Below are 27,500 nucleotides of genomic sequence, written 5' to 3'. Positions count from 1 at the left end.
GATATCTCAAAGTGCTGTACAGAAACCCAGCCTAAAACCCCAAAGAAGCACGGTGGCTAGGAAAAACTCCCTAGAAAGGCCAATACCTAGGAAGAAACCTAGAGAGGAACCAGGCTATGTGAGGTGGCCAGTCCTCTTCTGGCTGTGCCGGGTGGAGATTATAACAGAGCATGGCCAAGATGTTCAAATGTTCATAAATGACCAGCAGGGTCAACTAATAATAATCACAGTGGTTGTCGAGGGTGAAACATGTCAGCACATCAGGAGTAAATGTCAGTTGGCTTTTCATAGCCGATCATTCAAGAGTATCTCTACTACTCCTGCTGTCTCTAGAGAGTTGAAAACAGCAGGTCTGGGCCAGGTAGCACATCCGGTGAACCTCTACCTTAAACTAGGTGATGATGATGATGATGGTACTTTACCTTACACTAATCAAATCAAATCAAATCAAATGTATTTATATAGCCCTTCGTACATCAGCTGATATCTCAAAGTGCTGTACAGAAACCCAGCCTAAAACCCCAAACAGCAAGCAATGCAGGTGTAGAAGCACAGTAATGTTAATGTCATGTTGTAAATCTAAAAGTATGATCTCTCCATATATACTGTGTATGTGTGTGTATATGTGTGTGTGTGTGCGTGTATATGTGTGTGTGTGTGTATATGTGTGTGTGTGTGCGCACGTGTGTGTATGTGTGTGTATATGTGTGTGTGTGTGCGTGCATGTGTGTGTGTGTGCGCACGTGTGTGTATGTGTGTGTATATGTGTGTGTGTGTGTGTGTGCGTGTGTGTGTGTGCGTGCGTGCGTGTGTGTGTGTGAAGCTGAGACAGGTCTACCCCTGCTGTCAGTTCGAGGCATGGCGGCTGGTGTCGTTGCAGCCCTCTCCTCCTCTGTCAGTTCAGTGGGGATGTACCTGCTAACGGCCCGGCTCCTGGGAGTCCCCCCTCCCCCCGCTGCAGCCTGTAACAGGGGCCTTGGGTCCCAGGGTCTTGGCAGTCTGGTGGCTGGCCTGATGGGGGCGCCACTGGGGCTCAGCAGCAGTGTCCCCAACACCTGTACTCTTGGACTCAGCCAGGTAGTGATGATGAGGTCATGTGAACATCATTTAGAAGTCCTCTGTTTATCTCTTGATGGTCAGTTTCCCAGAAGCAGCTCAAGCCTAGTCCTTAACTAGCTGCTTCTGTCCCGGGAAAACATGTATCTGAGACCAGGGGCCCGTATTCACAAAGAGTCTCAGAATAGGAGTGCTGGTCTAGGATCAGGTCAACACTCTTATTCAATATGGTTTAAAAGGGAAAACTGATCCTAGACCAGCCCTCCTACTCTGAGACACATTGTGAGCACTGATTTCCCAATCTGCATATAGTGTCTATGTTTGACACCTGCTCCTCTCTCTCCTCCTAGTCTGGGTCAAGGTGGACAGTCTGTTTTGACTCTGTCTCCTGCTCCTCTCTCTCCTCCTAGTCTGGGTCAAGGTGGACAGTCTGTTTTGACTCTGTCTCCTGCTCCTCTCTCTCCTCCTAGTCTGGGTCAAGGTGGACAGTCTGTTTGACTCTTTCTCCTGCTCCTCTCTCTCCTCCTAGTCTGGGTCAAGGTGGACAGTCTGTTTTGACTCTTTCTCCTGCTCCTCTCTCTCCTCCTAGTCTGGGTCAAGGTGGACAGTCTGTTTTGACTCTGTCTCCTGCTCCTCTCTCTCCTCCTAGTCTGGGTCAAGGTGGACAGTCTGTTTTGACTCTTTCTCCTGCTCCTCTCTCTCCTCCTAGTCTGGGTCAAGGTGGATAGTCTGTTTTGACTCTGTCTCCTGCTCCTCTCTCTCCTCCTAGTCTGGGTCAAGGAGGACAGTCTGTTTTGACTCTTTCTCCTGCTCCTCTCTCTCCTCCTAGTCTGGGTCCAGGTGGACAGTGCAACTGGCAGCCATCTTGGGACTGGCCCTAGGAGTGTCGCCTCGACTGACACAGATCATCACTTCTGTCCCCTTGGCCATCTACGGTTAGTTTAATTATCTGTCCTCTGTCTGTCTTCGTCTAGCCTGTCTACATGTTATTTTTCTGACTAGAGGAAAGATTAACTGATTAAAAGATGATGAATTTCTCCTTCTCTCTCTCTCTCTCTCTCCATCCCTGTTCAGGTGCTCTTCTCAGTGTAACGTACACTATTGCCGTGGCTACAGGTGTGAGATACTTCCAGTTCACACACATCGACTCTGGACGTAACATCTTCAACATCGGCTTGGCTGTCTTCATGTCTCTAGTGCTGCCTCACTGGTTCCTCATGCAGACCGTCTTTATTGACACTGGTAATTTCTCTCATTTTAGCCTGGTCCCAGATCTGTTTGTGCCGTAGAGTCAACTCCAAGCAGACTTTAGACCAGCCTACTCTGACATCAGCCTGATCCCAGATCTGTTTGTGAAGTAGAGTCAACTCCAAGCAGACTTTAGACCAGCCTACTCTGACATCAGCCTGGTCCCAGATCTGTTTGTGCCGTAGAGTCAACTCCAAGCAGACTTTAGACCAGCCTACTCTGACATCAGCCTGGTCCCAGATCTGTTTGTGCCGTAGAGTCAACTCCAAGCAGACTTTAGACCAGCCTACTCTGACATCAGCCTGGTCCCAGATCTGTTTGTGCCGTAGAGTCAACTCCACAACTCTGTTTGTGCTCTCCTTCTACTTCACAAACAGATCTGGGACCTGGCTACTCTGGCATTACACAGCCAGGGACAATAGATCAATGTGGTTAAATGTGTGTCTTGCCCATATCCTGATCGTGTGTATACCTGTGCAGGTATGGTCAGTGTTGATGTCCTTCTCCATTCTCTTCTGACCTCACCTGTGCTCCTGGTGGGCATCCTGGCTTTCCTATTGGACAATACAGTATCGGGTAAAGTACATTGTGCTATCTATTTCCTCGTTGGGGCAGCAGGTAGCCTAGTGGTTAGAGCGTTGGACTAGTAACTAGTAACCAGCGGGTAGCCTAGTGGTTAGAGCGTTGGACTAGTAACCAGCAGGTAGCCTAGTGGTTAGAGCGTTGGACTAGTAACTAATAACCAGCAGGTAGCCTAGTGGTTAGAGCGTTGGACTAGTAACTAGTAACCAGCAGGTAGCCTAGTGGTTAGAGCATTGGGCCAGTAACCAGCAGGTAGTCTAGTGGTTAGAGCGTTGCACCAGTAACCTGCAGGTAGCCTAGTGGTCAGAGTGTTGGACCAGTAACCAGCAGGTAGCCTAGTGGTTAGAGAGTTAGGCCAGTAACCAGCAGGTAGCCTAGTGGTTAGAGCGTTGGACCAGTAACCAGCAGGTAGCCTAGTGGTTAGAGCATTGGACTGGTAACCTGCAGGTAGTCTAGTGGTTAGAGCGTTGGACTAGTAACCAGCAGGTAGTCTAGTGGTTAGAGCGTTGGACTAGTAACCAGCAGGTAGTCTAGTGGTTAGAGCGTTGGACTAGTAACCAGCAGGTAGACTAGTGGTTAGAGCGTTGGACTAGTATCCAGCAGGTAGCCTAGTAACCAGCAGGTAGTCTAGTGGTTAGAGCATTGGACTAGTAACCAGCAGGTAACCTAGTGGTTAGAGCATTGGACTAGTAACCAGCAGGTAGCCTAGTGGTTAGAGCGTTGGACTAGTATCCAGCAGGTAGCCTAGTAACCAGCAGGTAGCCTAGTGGTTAGAGCGTTGGACTAGTAACCAGCAGGTAGCCTAGTGGTTAGAGCATTGGACTAGTATCCAGCAGGTAGCCTAGTGGTTAGAGCGTTGGACTAGTAGCCAGCAGGTAGCCTAGTGGTTAGAGCGTTGGACTAGTAACCAGCAGGTAGCCTAGTGGTTAGAGCGTTGGACTAGTAACCAGCAGGTAGCCTAGTAGTTAGAGTGTTGGACTAGTAACCAGCAGGTAGCCTAGTGGTTAGAGCGTTGGACTAGTAACCCCAAAGGTTGCAAGATCGAATTCCTTAACTGAGAAGGTAAAAAATTATCTGGCATACTGCTCCTGAACAAGGCAGTTAAACCCACTGTTCCCTAGTAGGCCGTCACTGTAAATAAGAATTTGTTCTTTACTGACTTGCCTCGTTAAATAAAGGTTAAAAATAAAACTAAATCATAAAGTTGTTGATGATACAAGCATAGAAATATAGTAACTAGAACAGTCCCATTCGAATCAATGTGGACTGATGGGCTTTATCCGTTCTAGTCATTATTTATATGCTAATAAGTTATTTTAAAAAATACTCTAACCTATCAGATGCATGATTCATTAACTCATAGAGCACCTGGTCATGATTCATTAACTCATAGAGCACCTGGTCATGATTCATTAACTCATAGAGCACCTGGTCATGATTCATTAACTCATAGAGCACCTGGTCATGATTCATTAACTCATAGAGCACCTGGTCATGATTCATTAACTCATAGAGCACCTGGTCATGATTCATTAACTCGTAGAGCACCTGAACATGATTCATTAACTCATAGAGCACCTGGTCATGATTCATTAACTCATAGAGCACCTGGTCATGATTCATTAACTCATAGAGCACCTGGTCATGATTCATTAACTCATAGAGCACCTGGTCATGATTCATTAACTCATAGAGCACCTGGTCATGATTCATTAACTCATAGAGCACCTGGTCATGATTCATTAACTCATAGAGCACCTGAACATGATTCATTAACTCATATAACACCTGAACATGATTCATTAACTCATATAACACCTGAACATGATTCATTAACTCATATAACACCTGAACATGATTCATTAACTCATATAACACCTGAACATGATTCATTAACTCATAGAGCACCTGAACATGATTCATTAACTCATATAACACCTGAACATGATTCATTAACTCATAGAGCACCTGGTCATGATTCATTAACTCATAGAGCACCTGGTCATGATTCATTAACTCATAGAGCACCTGGTCATGATTCATTAACTCATAGAGCACCTGGTCATGATTCATTAACTCATAGAGCACCTGAACATGATTCATTAACTCATATAACACCTGAACATGATTCATTAACTCATATAACACCTGAACATGATTCATTAACTCGTATAACACCTGAACATGATTCATTAACTCATATAACACCTGAACATGATTCATTAACTCATATAGACCCTGAACATGATTCATTAACTCATATTGCACCCGATCATGATTCATTAACTCATATAGCCCCCGATCATGATTCATTAACTCATATAGACCCTGAACATGTTTCATTAACTCATATAGCACCCGATCATGATTCATGAACTCATATTGCACCAGATCATGATTCATTAACTCATATTGCACCTGATTATGATTCATTAATAATCTTTTCGGTGAAAAGAAAAGTTTATATGCAGACTCTCAGCTTTTAAAAATGATGTCCAAAACACCAGGCCTTAGTGTAACGACAGGTGCCACGTCCTCATGTGTCTATGTTCTCCTCTCAGGGTCTTCATCGGAGAGAGGACTTGACTCAGCGGAGATGGAGAAGACAGGATGGACATCAGTCAACAGTGAGCCAGGGTATCACCAGGAAGTGGAGTTAATTTACGAGTCCCCTTATCTCCTGAGAAGACTGTGGAAGTTACCTTGGTTACGGACGGCCCCCTTCTCTGCCTGTAGGATCACAGATGATGGAGACGTACTGTAGAGTCCCATCGGAGGATAGTAGGTCTCGTTTTAAAAAGTTAAAGTTGTGCGGTGTTGATATGTAAAGACAAGGGCGATAGGCATAATATGGTATTAGCTAATGATGTCTATACAAACATATAATCGTGTATATGCCATACTGTCTATGAAATGTACTGTGTGTCGACGTAGTTAGTGACCTGAACAGAGTTGACTTGTGAGATAGTGGGGTTTGTATTGGTGGAGTATTGGCATAGCTGCAGGAAGATGGTTTGAGTTGGGGGTGTGCTTTTGCATGAATCTATAAATCACATTTGCGTAGTGGCAGTTGAGCATAAGTGTTTTATGGGTTTCCGACACATGGAAATGCAGGGTATAGTATCATTTATTTTTTCTTTCATTTTATAAATGCATTTCATACAATTCTACGTAATTTAAATAATATAAGATATTATAATATATATATTTTTTAAACCATACACACGACTGACATGAGTGGCTACTCTGACTGACACACTGAGATCAACAAAAATGAACTGGACTTGAATGCAAACAGTAGCCCAGGCCACTGAACAGATTGTTGTGAGCCAGTTTCATCACAGCGCTTGATGGATTTTTGCGACTGCACATGAAGAAACTTTAAAAGTTCTTGAAATTTTCCGGATTGACTGACCTTCATGTTGGACTGTCGTTTCTCTTTGCTTATTTGAACTGTTCTTGCCATAATATATAGTTGGTATTTTACCAAATAGGGCCATCTTCTGTATACCACCCCTACCTTGTCACAACACAACTGATGGGCTCAAATGCATTAAGGAGGAAAGAAATTACACAAATTCACTTTTAATAAGGCACACCTGTTCCCGCTCCTCCTCCCTTGTGCTCGAGGGCGTGAGGCTACCCTTCTTTACACACACCTGTCCCCATCATTACGCACGCCTGTCACCATCATTACGCGCACCTGTCACCATCATTACGCGCACCTGTCACCATCATTACGCGCACCTGTCACCATCATTACGCGCACCAGCACTCATCAGACTCACCTGGACTTCTTTACGTTGTTGATTACCCCCTATATATATCTGTCTGTTCCTCGGTGGTGTTCCCTTGGTCCGAATTAATTGTTGTTATGTGTTCCTGTCCAGACACTGTTCCTGTTCCGTTTCATGTCCGTCAGCTATTAAACCTTCACTCCCTGTACCTGCTTCTCATCTCTTGCGTCGATCCTTCCAGGTGACTACCTCATGAAGCTGGTTGAGAGAATGTGCAAAGCTGTCATCAAGGCAAAAATTGGTTACTTTGAAGAATCTCAACTATAAGATATATTTTGATTAACACTTTTTTGGTTACTGAATGATTCCATGTGTTATTTCATAGTTTTGATGTCTTCCCTATTATTCTACAATGTGGAAAATAGTACAAATAAAGAAATACCCTGGAATGAGTAGGTGTGTTCAAACCTTTGACTGGTACTGTATATATATATATATATATATATATATATAATAGGCTACTAAATAAACTTTTCAGTGCCACTTTTCAGAATCACCCAATGATGAAGACATACAATAGGCTATAAGTCACGGTGATGGCCGATGCACTCCTGCCAATAGCCTATCTCAAGATAAGAAACTTCGAAAAACAGTGCTGTTCACTCAGAATTGCTCAAAAGTTGATGAGAATTATTCTTTTTTTTGCTTCTACAGACAGACTAGTCTTCTCTTTTCAGCAGTAAGGATTTTAGCGAAAGGCAAACGGACAGCCTCAACCAACCGTAGAAATGTAATCCATAGATGGCATCTATTGATTCAAGTCAGGACTGGCTAGCGTACCCATGAGGTCAGAGGTTACAAGACCCTTCTATGGATTATATGGCCACAACCCAACAAGCCGTTCTATATTTGGGCGGTCTGCTTCTTTTTGAAAGAAGCTGTTGATCATCTGTGACCAAATTATGATCTCTGGTGTAGTATTTTGAATCGTTTAATTTTTTTATATATCATTTTGGAAATATTATTTCATTTGATCCGCAGCACCTCCAGCTCCCCTACTATGACCATTAGTATTTTAAATAATAAATCATGACGAATGAATAATTCTGGACACAGCGAAGGGGATTTGGCAGATGGTAGTTTGTCGTGACTGGCTCGTGTCGTTTGTCTACTGAAATAGGATTATTAAAGGGCTCTAATAATCCATTTGGTTCACAAAAAGCTAGAGTCTACGCTCATGAGGAAAATACACATTTGTAAAGAATTGCAAAAACGCATTTCAGTCATTTAAAAAATAGATCTTTAAATAGTTTCTCACGACATAATATAACAAAATACATCTGACATATTTTCAGCACAATGATAATAATTCCTTAGATTTCATGAAGATAATATTAAATAGACAATTTAACTGTGAAACACAAAGTTAAGTCACACGAACACATGAAGACATGTGACTACATATATACCTGGACAGATTGCTGAACGTAGACCGAATAATGCAGACACACTGCCAGACATATCATATACATGAGCTTTGAACACCTGTAAACAACAATATGTGCTAGCTAGGGAAACACCAAATTGTGTTCTGTGCTAGCTAGGGAAACACCAAATTGTGTTCTGTGCTAGCTAGGTAAACACCAATGTGTTCTGTGCTAGCTAGATAAACACCAATGTGTTCTGTGCTAGCTAGGTAAACACCAATGTGTTCTGTGCTAGCTAGGTAAACACCAATGTGTTCTGTGCTAGCTAGGTAAACACCAATGTGTTCTGTGCTAGCTAGGGAAAAAACAATGTGTTCTGTGCTAGCTAGGTAAACACCAATGTGTTCTGTGCTAGCTAGGTAAACACCAATGTGTTCTGTGCTAGCTAGGTAAACACCAATGGGTTCTGTGCTAGCTAGATAAACACCAATGTGTTCTGTGCTAGCTAGGTAAACACCAATGTGTTCTGTGCTAGCTAGGTAAACACCAATGTGTTCTGTGCTAGCTAGGTAAACACCAATGTGTTCTGTGCTAGCTAGGGAAAAAACAATGTGTTCTGTGCTAGCTAGGTAAACACCAATGTGTTCTGTGCTAGCTAGGTAAACACCAATGGGTTCTGTGCTAGCTAGGTAAACACCAATGGGTTCTGTGCTAGCTAGGTAAACACCAATGGGTTCTGTGCTAGCTAGGTAAACACCAATGTGTTCTGTACTAGCTAGGTAAACACCAATGTGTTCTGTGCTAGCTAGGTAAACACCAATGTGTTCTGTGCTAGCTAGGTAAACACCAATGTGTTCTGTACTAGCTAGGTAAACACCAATGTGTTCTGTGCTAGCTAGGTAAACACCAATGTGTTCTGTGCTAGCTAGGTAAACACCAATGGGTTCTGTGCTAGCTAGGTAAACATATCTTTCTCTGAAAATGAATGAATGAATTTGTGATTAGAAAACAGAACTTCTGGAATGCTCCTGAATTCCTTCCCGTCTGTCGCTCCTCCTTCCCTCCGCTCCTCCTTCCCTTCGCTCTGCTTATTTAAACTTTATTTAACGAGGCAAGTCGGTTAAGAACAAATTATTATTTACAATGAGGGCCTACCAGGGAACAGTGGGTTAACTGGTCTAGGAACAGTGGGTTAACTGCCTTGTTCAGGGGCAGAACGACAGATTGTTACCTTGTCAGCTCAGGGATTTGATCTAGCAACCGAAAGGTTGCTAGTCCACCGCTCTAATCCCTAGGCTAACTGCCGCCCCAGGTGTATGTAGTGTCTGTATGCAGTGTGTGTATGCAGTGGGTGTATGCAGTGTCTGTATGCAGTTTGTGTATGTAGTGTCTATATGCAGTGTGTGTGTGCAGTGTCTGTATGCAGTGGGTGTATGCAGTGTGTGTATGTAGTGTCTACAGTATATGCAGTGTGTGTATGCTGTGTCTATATGCAGTTCGTGTATGCAGTGTCTGTATGCAGTGTGTGTATGCTGTGTCTATATGCAGTGTGTGTATGCAGTGTGTGTACGCAGTGTCTATATGCAGTGTTTGCATGCAGTGTCTGTATGCAGTGTGTGTATGCAGTGTCTACATGCAGTGTGTGTATGCAGTGTGTGTATGCAGTGTGTGTATGCAGTGTCTATATGCAGTGTCTATATGCAGTGTGTGTATGCAGTGTGTGTATGCGGTGTGTGTATGCAGTGTCTATATGCAGTGTATGCATGCAGTGTGTGTATGCAGTGTCTGTATGCAGTGTGTGTATGCAGTGTCTACATGCAGTGTGTGTATGCAGTGTCTACATGCAGTGTGTGTATGCAGTGTGTGTATGCAGTGTCTGTATGCAGTGTCTGTATGCAGTGTGTGTATGTAGTGTGTGTATGCAGTGTCTGTATGCATTGTGTGTGTGCAGTGTGTGTATGCAGTGTGTGTATGCAGTGTGTGTATGTAGTGTGTGTATGTGTTCATATATCAGTGTTGTGTGTCTAGGACTAGTGTGTATGTGTTCATATATCAGTGTTGTGTGTCTAGGACTAGTGTGTATGTGTTCATATATCAGTGTTGTGTGTCTAGGACTAGTGTGTATGTGTTCATATATCAGTGTTGTGTGTCTAGGACTAGTGTGTATGTGTTCATATATCAGTGTTGTGTGTCTAGGACTAGTGTGGTCCTGAGAAAAGGAAGGCATATGGTTGAAAAGGCTTCAATTCAATAAGGATGATGGAGTCTAAAGTTTCTCCCTGGGCTGTAATGCATAACTCTGTGAAAAGTGTCAGGAAGCTGCTACAGGAATCTGTTACGGGCTTCCACAACTTTTTATTACACCTTTATATACACAGACTTGTATTCACTCTCTCTGTTCTCTACCCTGTCTCTCTGCTCTCTACCCTGTCTCTCTGTTCTCTACCCTGTCTCTCTGTTCTCTACCCTGTCTCTCTGTTCTCTCTGTTCTCTACCCTGTCTCTCTGTTCTCTACCCTGTCTCTCTGTTCTCTACCCTGTCTCTCTGTTCTCTACCCTGTCTCTCTGTTCTCTCCCCTGTCTCTCTGTTCTCTACCCTGTCTCTCTGTTCTCTCTGTTCTCTCCCCTGTCTCTCTGTTCTCTACCCTGTCTCTCTGTTCTCTCTGTTCTCCACCCTGTCTCTCTGTTCTCTACCCTGTCTCTCTGTTCTCTCTGTTCTCTACCCTGTCTCTCTGTTCTCTACCCTGTCTCTCTGTTCTCTCTGTTCTCTCCCCTGTCTCTCTGTTCTCTACCCTGTCTCTCTGTTCTCTCTGTTCTCTACCCTGTCTCTCTGTTCTCTACCCTGTCTCTCTGTTCTCTCTGTTCTCTACCCTGTCTCTCTGTTCTCTACCCTGTCTCTCTGTTCTCTACCCTGTCTGTTCTCTACCCTGTCTGTCTGTTCTCTACCCTGTCTCTCTGTTCTCTACCCTGTCTCTCTGTTCTCTACCCTGTCTGTCTGTTCTCTACCCTGTCTCTCTGTTCTCTCTGTTCTCTCCCCTGTCTCTCTGTTCTCTCCCCTGTCTCTCTGTTCTCTACCCTGTCTCTCTGTTCTCTACCCTGTCTCTCTGTTCTCTCTGTTCTCTATCCTGTCTCTCTGTTCTCTACCCTGTCTGTTCTCTACCCTGTCTGTCTGTTCTCTACCCTGTCTCTCTGTTCTCTACCCTGTCTCTCTGTTCTCTTTGTTCTCTACCCTGTCTCTCTGTTCTCTCTGTTCTCTACCCTGTCTCTCTGTTCTCTACCCTGTCTCTCTGTTCTCTACCCTGTCTCTCTGTTCTCTTTGTTCTCTACCCTGTCTCTCTGTTCTCTACCCTGACTCTCTGTTCTCTACCCTGACTCTCTGTTCTCTACCTTGTCTCTCTGTTCTCTACCCTGTCTCTCTGTTCTCTCTGTTCTCTACCCTGTCTGTTCTCTACCCTGTCTCTCTGTTCTCTACCCTGTCTCTCTGTTCTCTACCTTGTCTCTCTGTTCTCTACCCTGTCTCTCTGTTCTCTACCCTGTCTGTCTGTTCTCTCTGTTCTCTACCCTGTCTCTCTGTTCTCTACCCTGTCTGTCTGTTCTCTCTGTTCTCTACCCTATCTCTCTGTTCTCTACCTTGTCTCTCTGTTCTCTACCCTGTCTCTCTGTTCTCTTTGTTCTCTACCCTGTCTCTCTGTTCTCTACCCTGTCTCTCTGTTCTTTACCCTGGCTCTCTGGTCTCTACCCTGTCTCTCTGTTCTCTACCCTGTCTGTCTGTTCTCTACCCTGTCTCTCTGTTCTCTACCCTGTCTCTCTGTTCTCTACCCTGTCTCTCTGTTCTCTACCCTGTCTCTCTGTTCTCTACTCTGTCTCTCTGTTCTCTACCCTGTCTCTCTGTTCTCTACCCTGTCTGTCTGTTCTCTACCCTGTCTCTCTGTTCTCTACCCTGTCTCTCTGTTCTCTACCCTGTCTCTCTGTTCTCTACCCTGTCTCTACCCTGTCTCTCTGTTCTCTACCCTGTCTCTCTGTTCTCTTTGTTCTCTACCCTGTCTCTCTGTTCTCTACCCTGTCTCTCTGTTCTCTACCCTGGCTCTCTGGTCTCTACCCTGTCTCTCTGTTCTCTACCCTGTCTGTCTGTTCTCTACCCTGTCTCTCTGTTCTCTACCCTGTCTCTCTGTTCTCTACCCTGTCTCTCTGTTCTCTACCCTGTCTCTCTGTTCTCTACTCTGTCTCTCTGTTCTCTACCCTGTCTCTCTGTTCTCTACCCTGTCTGTCTGTTCTCTACCCTGTCTCTCTGTTCTCTACCCTGTCTCTCTGTTCTCTACCCTGTCTCTCTGTTCTCTACCCTGTCTCTACCCTGTCTCTCTGTTCTCTACCCTGTCTCTCTGTTCTCTACCCTGTCTCTCTGTTCTCTACCCTGTCTCTCTGTTCTCTACCCTGTCTCCCTGTTCTCTCTGTTCTCTACCCTGTCTCTCTGTTCTTTCTGGTCTCTACCCTGTCTCTCTGGTCTCTACCCTGTCTCTCTGGTCTCTACCCTGTCTCTCTGTTCTCTACCCTGTCTCTCTGTTCTCACTCTCTATCTCTCCACATCATTTGTGACCACCCCCCAGGGGTGGAAGTGTCCAGGGTCTAGTAGGAACGTTCCTATCCAATACAGGACCCGTGAGTACCAGTGTAGTCCGTCTCCTTGTATAGTCCCTAGCCCAGTCCAGCTGTACAGCAGGCGGAGGGGACCAAATGCCCAGTGGGCTAGGTGGTGCTGGTCCATAGCAGCGTAGCACGAGGCTAAAACGCCGTCCACCACCAGTGAACCGTGGCGTGTCAGTGGGGCGAAGGCCCCGGTGTCCACCTGAATGTGGGTCCAGGCGACTGGGGAGAGGTGGGCTTGTGGTCCCTTGTCTCCACCTGCGGTCAGCACACACTGCCCTGGCCGTACGTCGCTGGCGTACATAGTCCGCGTGACAACCCCCTTGGACGACTCCCCCACTGAACAGTTACCCTCGGTCACGAACACAAGATGAGCCGCGGTGAGGGTCAGGTTTGCTCCCATCTCTGTTCCCAACACGTAGAACTGTTTCCTGGCTGCAGGCTCGTGGTCCAGGAAGGTCAGGAACTCACTGTAGACGAGCTCTCCTCTGCTCCCATCAACCCCCGAGGAGGACAGGACCCGGTCACCCGGCTGGAGGTCCTGAACCGCCCTGCTGCTCCCATCATCCAGCGTCACCAGGGAACGACCCGGGAAACAACCCCCGGTCTTAGCTGCTACTGAGTGCTCTGAGAGAGAGAGAGAGAGAGAGAGAGAGAGAGAGACAGAGAGAGAGAGAGAGACAGACAGACAGACAGACGTATTGAGGACTCTGTTAAGAACTGTAGACTTTGACACAAGACCTGAAGGTAAGCTGAGATAAAGAGGTTCCATCAATAGGCCAGTGGGTTGGTCTCCTTCTTAGTCCAACATTCCATGATTGTTTCGTGTTTAGCATTCAGGGAAACACCAAGACCTTTTCCATTGAGGTCAACATTATAGCTTTTGAAGACTTGAAGGGGTCTCTGTCAATACACACCTACGCAGGCAGTTATGTTGCACACAAGCAAGAACACATGCATGTGTATGCCCGCACACACGCACGCACACACACACACACATCATTTAAACACATACTCCTTGAAAAAACAACCTTCCACTGAAACATTGACAACCTATCTCTCTCTCTCTCTCTCTCTCTCTCTCTCTCTCTCTCTCTCTCTCTCTCTCTCTCTCTCTCTCTCTCTCTCTCTCTCTCTCTCTCTCTCTCTCTCTCTCTGTCTCTCTCTCTCTCTCTCTGTCTCTCTGTCTCTCTCTCTCCTTTTCAACTTTAACTTTGCTCAAAAATTCAGGGCAAATGCATTACCAGCTTAATGAGTAACCCAATGATTAAATCTCAACTTCCACTGAAATGAGTCAGAAAGTCTCTCCGTTCTCTAGTCACAGAACAGGTAAAGGCGGTATTCCAAGTGGTACCCTATTCCCTACACGGATCAGGGACAAAGACACTAAGACACTCGAATGGCAGTTTCAAGTCTTCACTGGGTCAAAACACTAATATTTGGGAACGGTTAAGTACCAAGGCCAAGTGATAAGACTTGATTAGATTAGATATTTGAGAAAGGTGAGCAAGGAGACCAGGGAGATCACGGAGGACTGAGGGAAAACACGACAAAGGGAGGGGGGGGGGGGGACAAACAGAGAAAGTTAATCAGTTAACTGTCATCAGCTCTTAGAGTGGGGCCTCTCCCTCCACTAACCTCTCTGACCTACTGTAAACTGCTTCAGACAACTACTCCGGGTTTAAAACTTAAGAGCATTGTGAAAACAAGACAATCCACACAGACAAACAAAATACTCAGAGAGTATAGTATCATCACAATTATCATCTCAGAGAAAATCCTGATTTGTGTGTATCTTCTGGGATCCTCAACAGATCGCAGATCCTCTACTTGACAAGATAACCCCATCCCTCCCCCTTATTTGGGCAACTACTTGAGCATTTGTTGTTATCTGAGTGAGGCTTTAATATCTCGAAATAAGTTTTAAGATGAGTCTTTGTCCTGTAAAGATGAGACGTTGAGAGTTATAATAAACACAGCTTTGATGTCATACAAGAAAACTTCATGACATTTACAATATCAACAGTTATTATCGCTATGTTAGATCCACAGTTACAAGGACAACATGCTGTTACACCCTGGGTTCTATACATCTCAATCACCGCCTTCTTTCTCCGTGAAGACGACATAAGCCTATTTCCCTCAGGAAACTAAAAATATTTGGGTCCTAAGATCCTCAAAAAAGGTTTGACAGGGGACCTCCCGGGTGGCGCAGTGGTCTAAGTCGCCTGCATCGCAGTGCTAGCTGTGCAACCAGAGACTCTGGGTTCGATCGCAGGCTCTGTCGCAGCCGGCCGCGACCGGGAGGTCCGTGGGGCGACGCACAATTGGCCTAGCGTCGTCCGGGTTAGGGAAGGGTTTGGCCGGTAAGGATATCCTTGTCTCATGGCGACCTGGCTAACCAGGTCGCCAGGTGCACAGTGTTTCATGGCTCTCGACCTTTGTCTCTCCCGAGCCCGTACGGAAGTTGTAGCGATGAGACAAGATAGTAACTACTAACAATAGGATACCACGAAATTGGGGAGAAAAGGGGGTCAAATTCGAAAGAAAAAAAGGTTTTACATCCTGACGGGTTGCATCACTGCCTGGTATTGCAACTGCTCGGCCTCCAACCGCAAGGCACTACAGAGGGTAATGTGTGCGGCCCAGTACATCACTGGGCCAAGCTTCCTGCCATCCAGGACCTCTACACCAAGGAACTACAGAGGGTATGTAGTACGGCCCAGTACATCACCGGGCCAAGCTTCCTGCCATCCAGGACCTCTACACCAAGGAACTACAGAGGGTATGTAGTACGGCCCAGTACATCACAGGGGCATCCAGGACGTCTATACCAGGACCTCGTACCAAACCACTCGTGAGTCCAAATGTGCTCTTCACATTTCCATTTTTGAAATATTATTTTACCCCATTTTCTCCCCAATTTCACGGTATCCAATTATTAGTAGTTACTATCTTGTCTCATCGCTACAACTCCCGTACGGGCTCGGGAGAGACGAAGGTCGGCCCTAGAAATTGTCAAAGACCCCAGCCACCCCAGTTATAGACTGTTCTCTCTGCGACCGCATGGCAAGCGGTACCGGAGCGCCAAGTCTAGGCCCAAGAGGCTTCTAAACAGCTTCTACCCCCCAAGCCACAAGACTCGTGAACTCCTGAACCCCCCCCCCCACTGCTGCTACTCTCTGTTATTATCTATGCAATTACCTCGACACCGGTGCCCCCCACACATTGACTCTGTGCAGATACCGCCCTGTGTATAGCCTCCACATTGACTCTGTGCAGATACCGCCCTGTGTATAGCCTCCACATTGACTCTGTGCAGATACCGCCCTGTGTATAGCCTCCACATTGACTCTGTGCAGATACCGCCCTGTGTATAGCCTCCACATTGACTCTGTGCAGATACCGCCCTGTATATAGCCTCCACATTGACTCTGTGCAGATACCGCCCTGTGTATAGCCTCCACATTGACTCTGTGCAGATACCGCCCTGTGTATAGCCTCCACATTGACTCTGTGCAGATACCGCCCTGTGTATAGCCTCCACATTGACTCTGTGCAGATACCGCCCTGTGTATAGCCTCCACATTGACTCTGTGCAGATACCGCCCTGTGTATAGCCTCCACATTGACTCTGTGCAGATACCGCCCTGTGTATAGCCTCCACATTGACTCTGTGCAGATACCGCCCTGTATGTAGCCTCGCTATTGTTATTTACTGCTGCTCTTTAATTATTTGTTATTCTTACCTCTTACTTTTTTTAAAGTATTTTCATCTAACTTTAAAAATATATTTTTTTTTCTTCAAATTGAATTGTTGGTTCAGGGCTTGTAAGTAAACATTTCACCTGTTGTATTCGGCGCATGTGACAAATACAATTTGTATTGGTTTGATTTGTCCTGAACAGAATGATCGCTATTTGATCCACATTTAGAAGGATGACACGCGTCCTGGGTCGAGTTATGTTAAACATTGGATTAATTAACTACAACAACAAAAAGGTAAGACGTGTTTTCATTTTAATTCTTGTGCCGCTCTGCACACACAAGCTTGTTATCTCTGGTCCTACAGTTAAGAAGTTGTTATCTCTGGTCCTACAGTTAAGAAGTTGTTATCTCTGGTCCTACAGTTAAGAAGTTGTTATCTCTGGTCCTATGTTAAGAAGTTGTTATCTCTGGTCCTATGTTAAGAAGTTGTTATCTCTGGTCCTACAGTTAAGAAGTTGTTATCTCTGGTCCTACAGTTAAGAAGTTGTTATCTCTGGTCCTATGTTAAGAAGTTGTTATCTCTGGTCCTATGTTAAGAAGTTGTTATCTCTGGTCCTATGTTAAGAAGTTGTTATCTCTGGTCCTACAGTTAAGAAGTTGTTATCTCTGGTCCTACAGTTAAGAAGTTGTTATCTCTGGTCCTATGTTAAGAAGTTGTTATCTCTGGTCCTATGTTAAGAAGTTGTTATCTCTGGTCCTACAGTTAAGAAGTTGTTATCTCTGGTCCTACAGTTAAGAAGTTGTTATCTCTGGTCCTACAGTTAAGACGTTGTTATCTCTGGTCCTACAGTTAAGAAGTTGTTATCTCTGGTCCTACAGTTAAGAAGTTGTTATCTCTGGTCCTACAGTTAAGAAGTTGTTATCTCTGGTCCTACAGTTAAGAAGTTGTTATCTCTGGTCCTACAGTTAAGACGTTGTTATCTCTGGTCCTACAGTTAAGAAGTTGTTATCTCTGGTCCTACAGTTAAGAAGTTGTTATCTCTGGTCCTACAGTTAAGAAGTTGTTATCTCTGGTCCTACAGTTAAGACGTTGTTATCTCTGGTCCTACAGTTAAGAAGTTGTTATCTCTGGTCCTACAGTTAAGAAGTTGTTATCTCTGGTCCTACAGTTAAGAAGTTGTTATCTCTGGTCCAACTCAAGGAAGGTCAAAGTTCAAATTTCCATCGTAGAAGGTGCTCCTCTGTCGGCATACAGGGTTTTCAGAAAGTATTCACACCCCTTGACTTATTCCCATTTTGTTGTGTTACAGCCTGAATTCATAATGGATTACATATATGTTTTTCTCATCTACACACAATATCCCATAATGACGAAGTGAAAGAAAAACATATTTAGTAATTTTTGAAATTTAAAACAAATGTAATTTCCATAAGTATTTACACCACTGAGTCAACACTTTGTAGACTTATCTTGATTAGATAAGTATTCAAACCCTTGAGTCAATTCATGTTAGAATCCCCTTTGGCAGCGATTACAGTTGTTGAGTCTTTCTGGGTAAGTCTCCAAGATCTTTCCACATCTGAATTGAGCAATATTTGCCCATTACTCTTTTATAAATTCTTCAAGCTCTGTCAAATTGGTTGTGTATCATTGCTAGACAACTGTTTTCAGGTCTCTGCCATAGATTTTCAAGTAGATTTAAGTCAAAACTGTAACTCGGCCACGCCAGTATAGATTTGGCCTTGTGTTTTAAGTTATTGTCCTGCTGAAAGATTCATTCATCTCCCAGTGTCTAGTGGAAAGCAGACTGAACCAGGTTTTCCTCTAGGATTTTGCCTGTGCATAGCTCTATTAGGTTATTTTTTATCCTGAAAAACTCCCGAGTCCTTAACGATTACAAGCATACCCATAACATGATGCAGTCCCACTATGCTTGAAAATATGAAGAGTGGCACTCAGCAATGTGTTTTATTGGATTTGTCCCACAGATAAGAATTTGTATTCAGGACAAAAAGTGAATTGCTTTGCCAAACATGCATCCTGGTTGCAAACAGGATGGCTGTATTGGAATATTGTTTATGCTCTACTTCTATTCACTCTGTCAATTAGGTTAGTTTTGTGGAGTAACTACAACGTTGTTGATCCATCCTCAGTTTCCTCCTATCACAGCCATTAAACTCTGTAACTGTTTTAAAGTCACCATTGGCCTCATGGTGAAATCCCAGAGCGGTTTCCTTCCTCCCTGGCAACTGAGTTACGAAGGATGCCTGTATCTTTGTAGTGACTTTGCCGTATTGATACACCATCCAAAGTGTAATTAATAACTTCACCATGCTCAAAGGGATATTGATTGTCTGCTTTAAAAAATATATTTTTACCCATCTAGCAATTAGGATCCCTTATTTGCGAGGCATTTGAAAACCTCCCTGGTCTTTATGGTTGAACCTGTGTTTGAAATTCAGTGCTCGACTGAGGGACCTTACAGATAATTGTAGGTGTGGGGCACAGAGATGAGGGACTTTACAGATAATTGTAGGTGTGGGGCACAGAGATGAGGGACTTTACAGATAATTGTAGGTGTGGGGCACAGAGATGAGGGACTTTACAGATAATTGTAGGTGTGGGGCACAGAGATGAGGGACCTTACAGATAATTGTAGGTGTGGGGCACAGAGATGAGGGACCTTACAGATAATTGTAGGTGTGGGGCACAGAGATGAGGGACCTTACAGATAATTGTAGGTGTGGGGCACAGAGATGAGGGACCTTACAGATAATTGTAGGTGTGGGGCACAGAGATGAGGGACCTTACAGATAATTGTAGGTGTGGGGCACAGAGATGAGGGACCTTACAGATAATTGTAGGTGTGGGGCACAGAGATGAGGGACCTTACAGATAATTGTAGGTGTGGGGCACAGAGATGAGGGACCTTACAGATAATTGTAGGTGTGGGGCACAGAGATGAGGGACCTTACAGATAATTGTAGGTGTGGGGCACAGAGATGAGGGACCTTACAGATAATTGTAGGTGTGGGGCACAGAGATGAGGGACCTTACAGATAATTGTAGGTGTGGGGCACAGAGATGAGGGACCTTACAGATAATTGTAGGTGTGGGGCACAGAGATGAGGGACCTTACAGATAATTGTAGGTGTGGGGCACAGAGATGAGGGACCTTACAGATAATTGTAGGTGTGGGGCACAGAGATGAGGGACCTTACAGATAATTGTAGGTGTGGGGCACAGAGATGAGGGACCTTACAGATAATTGTAGGTGTGGGGCACAGAGATGAGGGACCTTACAGATAATTGTAGGTGTGGGGCACAGAGATGAGGGACCTTACAGATAATTGTAGGTGTGGGGCACAGAGATGAGGGACCTTACAGATAATTGTAGGTGTGGGGCACAGAGATGAGGGACCTTACAGATAATTGTAGGTGTGGGGCACAGAGATGAGGGACCTTACAGATAATTGTAGATGTGGGGCACAGAGATGAGGGACCTTACAGATAATTGTAGGTGTGGGGCACAGAGATGAGGGACCTTACAGATAATTGTAGGTGTGGGGCACAGAGATGAGGGACCTTACAGATAATTGTAGGTGTGGGGCACAGAGATGAGGGACCTTACAGATAATTGTAGGTGTGGGGCACAGAGATGAGGGACTTTACAGATAATTGTAGGTGTGGGGCACAGAGATGAGGGACCTTACAGATAATTGTAGATGTGTGGGGATGTTCAACACTATTATTGTGCACATTGTGAGTCCATGCGACTTTATTATGTGACTTTATAAGCACATTTTTACTCCTGAACGTATTCAGGCTGTGACGTAGAAGTCCGCCATAACAAAGGGCTTGAATACTTATTGACTTAAGACATTTCAGCTTTTCATTTTTAATTAACTTAATTTGACATTATGGGGTATTGTGTAAAAGCCAGTGACGAAAACATCTACATTTAAATCTGCAGGTGGCAAACAAACGTCTATCGACAGTTGTCGCAGTGGCATTATATTGAAATAGATACTTGCATAGTGGAGTCTTTTGTCAAGACATGTAGCTAGCTAGCTAATCGATGAACCATAATCCCAACTCATGATGTTACTACCCTGCATGAATCTGCAGGCACTGTACCTAACCAACATCTGAAAATATTACTAGCTAGACTATCTTCTCCGTATGCCACGGTTGCCCTTTAGTTTGAAGATGTAATCCGGAGACAGGTGTTTTCTCTATCTCCTTAGCAATCATACTCGAATTCAACTCATTTCAAAACTCAGTCCTCCAGAAAGTGGAGAGCAACACTTATGCAGTTTTACTACGTGATGCTTTAGACAGGATAACCTACACATACGGACCAGCTCAAATAGCTCAAACTCCTGCTATATGGCAGACCAATCCAAACTCATCTCTCGGCATGTCCAGCCCACTCATTATCTCAGCCAATCATGGCTTGGGGAAAGGTCGTTAACTTTTTCTGTGGCTTAACCAACTAGGCTCTTAATTTAACAATTTTATTCGTATTTACAGATGACATACAAGTTTGTTATTCAGGCACATGAAAGTTCAGATGTTCGAGAAGGCATTTCTTCCCCCCAAAAAAACACATGTTGATTAATAAATGAATAAATAAAAGTTCACACTGCTGTCCTCCCCTGACCTCCCCTGACACTGAAGGGCTATAACGGTGGTAGTGGGCTCTACAACCTCTCAACCACGGTCACTCAATCAACAAAAAGGTTATAACATCACCACTACATTTAGCCTGCCGAATTCTAGTCTCTCACCAACAGACAGAAACCATCTCTGAACGAGCCAGAGCGGTCTGAGACTTCAATCACATGTACTGCATGTTGCCACGCAAGGTGGCTCACTTATATGATACAGGGCTGCGTTCTGTGTGTGTCATCCCGTCACCCTACCTGATTTGACACTGCAGTGCACGTGGGCCTTGGACTCGTAATAGACCCAGTCGAAGCCAGCCTCCACAGCCAGGCGAGCCAGCATGGCGTACTTGTTCCTGTCCCGGTCAGACGTGGTGATGTCCACCGCTCTTCCCTCATAATGGAGGGAGTCCTCTGAGTGGTGCCCGTCCTCATCCCATCCTTCTGTCACTCTCAGCGTCACCCCAGGCCACATGTTCATCACAGAGATGGCCAAGGAGTTCAGCTTGTCTTTACAACGCTGGGGGAGAGAGAGGAGAGAGAAGGATGACTAACAACGCTGGGGGAGAGAGAGGAGAGAGAGGGATGACTAACAATGCTGGGGAGAGAGAGAAGAGAGAGGAGAGAGAGGGATGACTAACACCGCTGGGGAAGAGAGAGAGAGAGAGAGAGAGAGGGATGACTAACAACGCTGGGGAAGAGAGAGGAGAGAGAGGAGAGAGAGGGATGACTAACAATGCTGGGGAAGAGAGAGGAGAGAGAGGAGAGAGAGAGGGATGACTAACAACGCTGGGGAAGAGAGAGGAGAGAGAGAAGAGAGAGGAGAGAGAGGGATGACTAACAACGCTGGGGGAGAGAGAGGAGAGAGAGGAGAGAGATGACTAACAACGCTGGGGGAGAGAGAGGAGAGAGAGGAGAGAGAGAGAGAGGGATGACTAACAACGCTGGGGAAGAGAGAGAGAGAGAGGGGGGGAGGAGAGGAGAGAGGGGAGAGAGAGGAGAGAGAGAGAGGGATGACTAACATAATAGGATATTAGAGTAAGAGTCAATGGTTGTCACGGAACCACAGAAGAACAAGATGATAACAAACAGACATGATGAGAAAAACGATAGCATAGAAATCAACATTTACACAGAACAAAACCATGTAGAACAAAAACCTGTAAGCATTGGTAGGACTAAGCATAAATATGAACTAATTACAATATAAAATAAATAATAAATAATAAAATATAAAAGACTTGAGAAAACATAGTAGAGGAAGAACAAATTAAATGATATAAATTAAAACGTAATTATACATAATGAAATATATACATGTAATACAACGATGAATGAAAATCTCTCAGGGAAACAACTAAATACAAAGACTATATATCCTAAACACATGAAGGCTGTTGAGTTTTTCGCTACACCCGCAATAACATCTGCTAAATATGTGTACGTGACAAGTACAATTTGATTTGATCGGCGCTGTTGTCACAAGTGGTGAAAGTGCCGTAGACATGTAGGCTATAAACATGTTTTCGCTTTGCACACGATGTGCTATGCTACTGTATGTTTGCCTCCCAATAAAATACAGATAACTATTGCCATGATATGTCTTGTGTTTCTTCATGGTCTTGTTTTTTTAGAAGAGATCAGAGGTTTCGCTGAACAAGTCTGCAAATAAACCGGCAAACATAATCCATGCGTAATGGTAGGTGCGTAATTTCACTCTCCGTTCAAAATGTGTAACAAGAGCATTTGAAGGGTTAATTCGCAAAGGTTTTGAAATAGATGTGAACATGTCATGATCAATAAAAATTCAACCGGTTATCAATTCATATAAATTCGCGCCATTTTTATTTTGCTGATGTCCACTTGCATGTGTAGTCTAATTTAGCTCTCAAACAGGAGACAAGTTAGTCTAAAATAAGGTTAGTTACAGTGTTGCAATATAACCTACATTTAGAGGAGGTAGACTAGTTATAGCCTAGCCTATTATTGCATAATTGACGTGTAGGCTAGTCTAATTTTGAACGGTCAGCAGAAATCAATTGAACCAAAACATAGATGAAAGTGCTGGGGGAAAAAATTAAGTTTGAAGTAAAGGTTTTTAAACATTTAACAAAGTACAAACCAGATCTAAAAACGAACGATAAAACAGCTAATGTCTAATGTGACTATCGGGTCACCTTGCTACCGCTGTCAAAGTGGGATAAAAAACACATCAGATTACGTTTTAAAACCATTCCTGCTTCTCACCTGGGTCATAAATCGATCGGCAGCCGTATTCTCCTCATCTTTAAATATAATATCAGGGTTATAGTTGGGAGTGAGCTCTTTGAATCGTTCTGAATTTCTCGTTATTTTGCCTTCATGTCTGCCACTGGCGCCCAGTGTTTTCTCCGCAACGTTTGGGCTGAACTGCTTATAAGCGAGGGGTGTGAGCTTCTTCGGCGGACGTCTCTTGCCATATCCCCTCCCCGGCCCACAGCCCTCCGTTACAGGTGCGAGCAGCAGGGTGCACCCCATGAAGAGGCCCACAAGCACGGAGCGACGCATCCCACCCAGACCGGCCGGGCCGGGCACTCCGACGCGGAGTGGTAAGGTGGCACAGGTCGCCGTGGTGTGTCAAGCTACCCTCTCCCTCTGGATACGTCTTGTTCCCCCCACGGGGTAAGGGATGGGAGGGGGGGGGGGGGGTAGAGGACCGAATCTTTAATATTGTATCGGTCTAATCCACGACATCATACTTGTGCACAGCAACTGTCCATAAAAGCCCCCCAAAAATACAACAATTTTAGCCGAATGGGTTTTATGGTACCAGCAGCGGGGTAAAAGTTCAATGTCTCTGTCGTCCGCGTCCGGTGTTGTCCAAACGCTGCGGCGTAACTGTAACGTCTTTCTTCCAGTCGGGACCCAATAGATATGGGCATGGAGTTGTAAAGTATGTTTATTTAAACAAACAGGTTCAAAGTCGATCTTCTGTTGTGACCTGTGGTCGCAGATTGTCTTCTTGGTGCTGTGGTTTTGCCACTGAGGAACTGTCAATGTCAAACGAGAAGGAACACTACTGGTTCTGGCATTTGTCCTTCTTGTCCGTTTGTCCCGGACTCCAAAAGGTTTCTTCTCAGTGGCGCATACTTCCGCTTTGCTTTTCCAATTGAAATTGGGAATTTGAGCGAACCAAGCGATCAGTTGCCACTCGAGACCGAACCCTGCCAGTCCTGCCCTTCTATCCTGCTCTGCCACTCCGCCCATCGGGTCACTGTAGTGTGGTTGCCAGTGCCACTGCCCCGTCCCCTACACCCGCGGCACCACCACAGGTTCTGCCCCTTAGCCTGTCACCTCAGTATTCCCGTCAGGCGCTAACATGCATCACTCCGAGACTGGAAAGAGGACAATTCATAGTGTGGAGGAGTTAGCAGTTTCAGTGTTTGCATACTTACTTACTTTAGACCAGAGCCCTATGGCACCCTATTCCCTATATACATAGTGCACTACTTTAGACCAGAGCCCTATGTCACCCTATTTCCTACATAGTACACTACTTTAGACCAGAGCCCTATGTCACCCTATTTCCTACATAGTACACTACTTTAGACCAGAGCCCTATGACACCCTATTGCCTACATATTACACTACTTTAGGCCAGGGCCCTATGGCACCCTATTGCCTATGTAGTGCACTACTTTAGACCAGGGCCCTATGGCACCCTATTGCCTATGTAGTGCACTACTTTAGACCAGAGCCCTATGGCACCCTATTGCCTACATAGTGCACTACTTTAGACCAGAGCCCTATGTCACCCTATTGCCTATGTAGTGCACTACTTTAGACCAGAGCCCTATGTCACCCTATTGCCTATGTAGTGCACTACTTTAGACCAGGGCCCTATAGAACCCTATTCCCTAATATAGTGCACTACTTTAGACCAGGGCCCTATGTCACCCTATTGCCTATGTAGTGCACTACTTTAGACCAGAGCCCTATGTCAACCTATTACCTATGTAGTGCACTACTTTAGACCAGAGTGCTCCAGTCAAATGCATTGCACTAAGAGATAGACAGAGCCTCTAGCCTGGTATTTATCCTGACTTCTCTCCATCAGCTCCTGTCTAGGTTGCCACTGCATTAGAATGCACACAGCCTTGGGCTGTACCGTGTCACACCGTAAGCATGGCAACCACGGCCAGGACAACTAATTGCATGGGTGATTATTAAACTAGTCAAGATAGTCTGCTAGCCTAGTAATTTGTAATAGTTCAGAAAATACTAGTTATACAGTAGCCAAGATATTCTGTACACTTGAATGTGTAACATGACTTGGGTTAACAGACACTGACATGAGTGGACAAAACATTAGGAACACCTGCTCTTTCCACATAGACTGACCAGGTGAATCCAGGTGAAAGCTATGATCCCTTATTGATGTCACCTGTTAAATCCACTTCAATCAGTGTAGATGAAGGGGAAGAGACGGGTTAAATCAATATTTTAAGACTCCAGACAATTGGGACATGGATTGTGTACGTGTGCCATTCAGAGGGTGAACGGGCAAAACAAAATATTGAAGTGCCTTTGAACAGGGTTTGGTAGTAGGTGTCAGACGCACCGGACTGTGTCAAGAACTGCAACGATGCTGGTTTTTTCACACTCAACAGTTTTCCTGTGTATATCAAGCCAACTTGACACAACTGTGGGAAGCATTGGAGTCAACATGGGCCAGCATCCCTGTGGAACGCTTTCAACACCTTGTAGAGTCCATGTCCTGTCGAAATGAGGCTGTTCTGAGGAGTGCAACTCAAGGTGTTCTTAATGTTTTGTACACTCAGTGTATTTCAACACTGGATAGACAACTCTGTTAGCAGTACGCAGGGCTGTTGTTCACTATAGGCTACATCGCATTCCAACGTATCAGGACAAAGTATGTGTGATACCAGAGTGCTTCCTTCCACTTGTCACTGTCAAGTAAACTGCTCTCACAACAACTCTGATCGGCTCAATGCAAATTCTGATTTACAACGACAGCCCCACCCACCCAGGAGCCAAACCCGGACGACGCTGGGCCAATTGTGCTCCCTTTTCACAGCCAGATGTGACGCAGCCTGGATTCGAACCAGGGACTGTAGTGACGCCTCTTGCGCTGAGATGCAGTGTCTTAGACTGTTGCACCACTCGGGAGCCCTCTGCTGAGCTCTATGCTGAGCCCTCTGCTGAGCCCTCTGCTGAGCCCTCTGCTGAGCCCTCTGCTGAGCCCTCCGCTGAGCCCTCCGCTGAGCCCTCCGCCGAGCCCTCCGATGAGCCCTCCGCTGAGCCTTCTGCTGAACCATCTGCTGAGCCATCTGCTGAGCCCTCTGCTGAGCTCTATGCTGAGCCCTTGGCTGAGCCCTCCGCTGAGCCCTCCGCTGAGCCCTCCGCTGAGCCCTCCGCTGAGCCATCTGCTGAGCCCTCTGATGAGCCTTCTGCTGAGCCCTCTGCTGAGCTCTGTGCTGAGCCCTCTGCTGAGACCTCTGCTGAGCTCTATGCTGAGCCCTCTGCTGAGCCTTCTGCTGAGCCATCTGCTGAGCCCTCTGCTGAGCTCTATGCTGAGCCCTCTGGTGAGCCCTCTGCTGAGCTCTATGCTGAGCTCTATGCTGAGCCCTCTGCTGAGCTCTATGCTGAGCCCTCTGCTGAGCCATCTGCTGAGCCATCTGCTGAGCCCTCTGCTGAGCCCTCTGCTGAACTCTATGCTGAGCCCTCTGGTGAGCCTTCTGCTGAGCTCTATGCTGAGCCCTCTGCTGAGCCCTCTGCTGAGCCCTCTGCTGAGCTCTATGCTGAGCTCTATGCTGAGCCCTCTGCTGAGCTCTATGCTGAGCCCTCTGCTGAGCCCTCTGCTGAGCCCTCTGGTGAGCCCTCTGCTGGGCTCTATGCTGAGCCCTCTGCTGAGCTCTATGCTGAGCCCTATGCTGAGCCCTCTGCTGAGCTTTATGCTGAGCCCTCTGCTGAGCCCTCTGCTGAGCTCTATGCTGAGCCCTCTGCTGAGCTCTATGCTGAGCCCTCTTCTGAGCCCTCTGCTGAGCTCTATGCTGAGCCCTCTGCTGAGCTCTATGCTGAGCTCTATGCTGAGCCCTATGCTGAGCCCTCTGCTGAGCTCTATGCTGAGCCCTCTGCTGAGCCCTCTGCTGAGCCCTCTGCTGAGCTCTATGCTGAGCCCTCTGCTGAGCTCTATGCTGAGCCCTCTGCTGAGCCCTCTGCTGAGCTCTATGCTGAGCCCTCTGCTGAGCCCTATGCTGAGCCCTCTGCTGAGCTCTATGCTGAGCCCTATGCTGAGCCCTATGCTGAGCCCTCTGCTGAGCCCTCTGCTGAGCCCTATGCTGAGCCCTATGCTGAGCTCTATGCTGAGCCCTATGCTGAGCCCTCTGCTGAGCTCTATGCTGAGCCCTCTGCTGAGCTCTATGCTGAGCCCT

The 27,500-nt window shown here is 45.7% G+C and overlaps 3 protein-coding genes across 5 annotated transcripts in view; 2 read left to right on the top strand and 1 right to left on the bottom strand.

Moving 5' to 3' along the window:
• The window catches only part of slc23a3 (solute carrier family 23 member 3), a 25,338-nt gene extending 18,268 nt beyond the window's left edge, over positions 1 to 7,070 (top strand). Inside the window, exons 8-13 of one of the 3 annotated variants that reach the window (XM_031801638.1) lie at positions 824 to 1,077; positions 1,886 to 1,991; positions 2,131 to 2,298; positions 2,785 to 2,880; positions 5,448 to 5,667; positions 6,777 to 7,070. In XM_031801638.1, the coding sequence (XP_031657498.1) occupies positions 824 to 1,077; positions 1,886 to 1,991; positions 2,131 to 2,298; positions 2,785 to 2,880; positions 5,448 to 5,650 (827 nt within the window). In that variant the 3' untranslated portion in view covers positions 5,651 to 5,667; positions 6,777 to 7,070. Of the gene's footprint in view, positions 1 to 823; positions 1,078 to 1,885; positions 1,992 to 2,130; positions 2,299 to 2,784; positions 2,881 to 5,447 lie in introns of all 3 variants that reach the window. The other 2 variants (XM_031801650.1, XM_031801644.1) reach the window with 2 other exon arrangements.
• Positions 7,071 to 12,531: 5,461 nt separating this feature from the next.
• Positions 12,532 to 24,303, bottom strand: LOC109885758 (indian hedgehog B protein-like). Its single transcript, XM_020477565.2, has 3 exons — positions 23,314 to 24,303; positions 21,325 to 21,586; positions 12,532 to 13,317 (listed from the first exon to the last, which is right to left on the bottom strand). Exons 1-3 carry the CDS (start codon positions 23,611 to 23,613, stop codon positions 12,620 to 12,622), a joined length of 1,260 nt encoding a protein of 419 aa, XP_020333154.1. The 5' UTR covers positions 23,614 to 24,303; the 3' UTR covers positions 12,532 to 12,619.
• A 1,268-nt stretch (positions 24,304 to 25,571) lies between these two features.
• LOC116356561 (cell surface glycoprotein 1-like) overlaps positions 25,572 to 27,500 on the top strand; it is a 4,844-nt gene continuing 2,915 nt past the window's right edge. The window contains exons 1-2 of the mRNA XM_031802368.1: positions 25,572 to 25,580; positions 26,237 to 27,500. The exon at positions 26,237 to 27,500 is cut by the window's right edge and continues 980 nt beyond it. Coding sequence (XP_031658228.1) covers positions 25,572 to 25,580; positions 26,237 to 27,500 — 1,273 coding nt within the window. The remainder of the gene's footprint in view (positions 25,581 to 26,236) is intronic.

This window comes from Oncorhynchus kisutch, linkage group LG2 (assembly GCF_002021735.2).
Source record: "Oncorhynchus kisutch isolate 150728-3 linkage group LG2, Okis_V2, whole genome shotgun sequence".
Lineage (NCBI taxonomy): Eukaryota > Metazoa > Chordata > Actinopteri > Salmoniformes > Salmonidae > Oncorhynchus > Oncorhynchus kisutch.
Note: the sequence above shows the minus strand (reverse complement) of the source record. Positions and strands in the feature narration are given on the sequence as shown.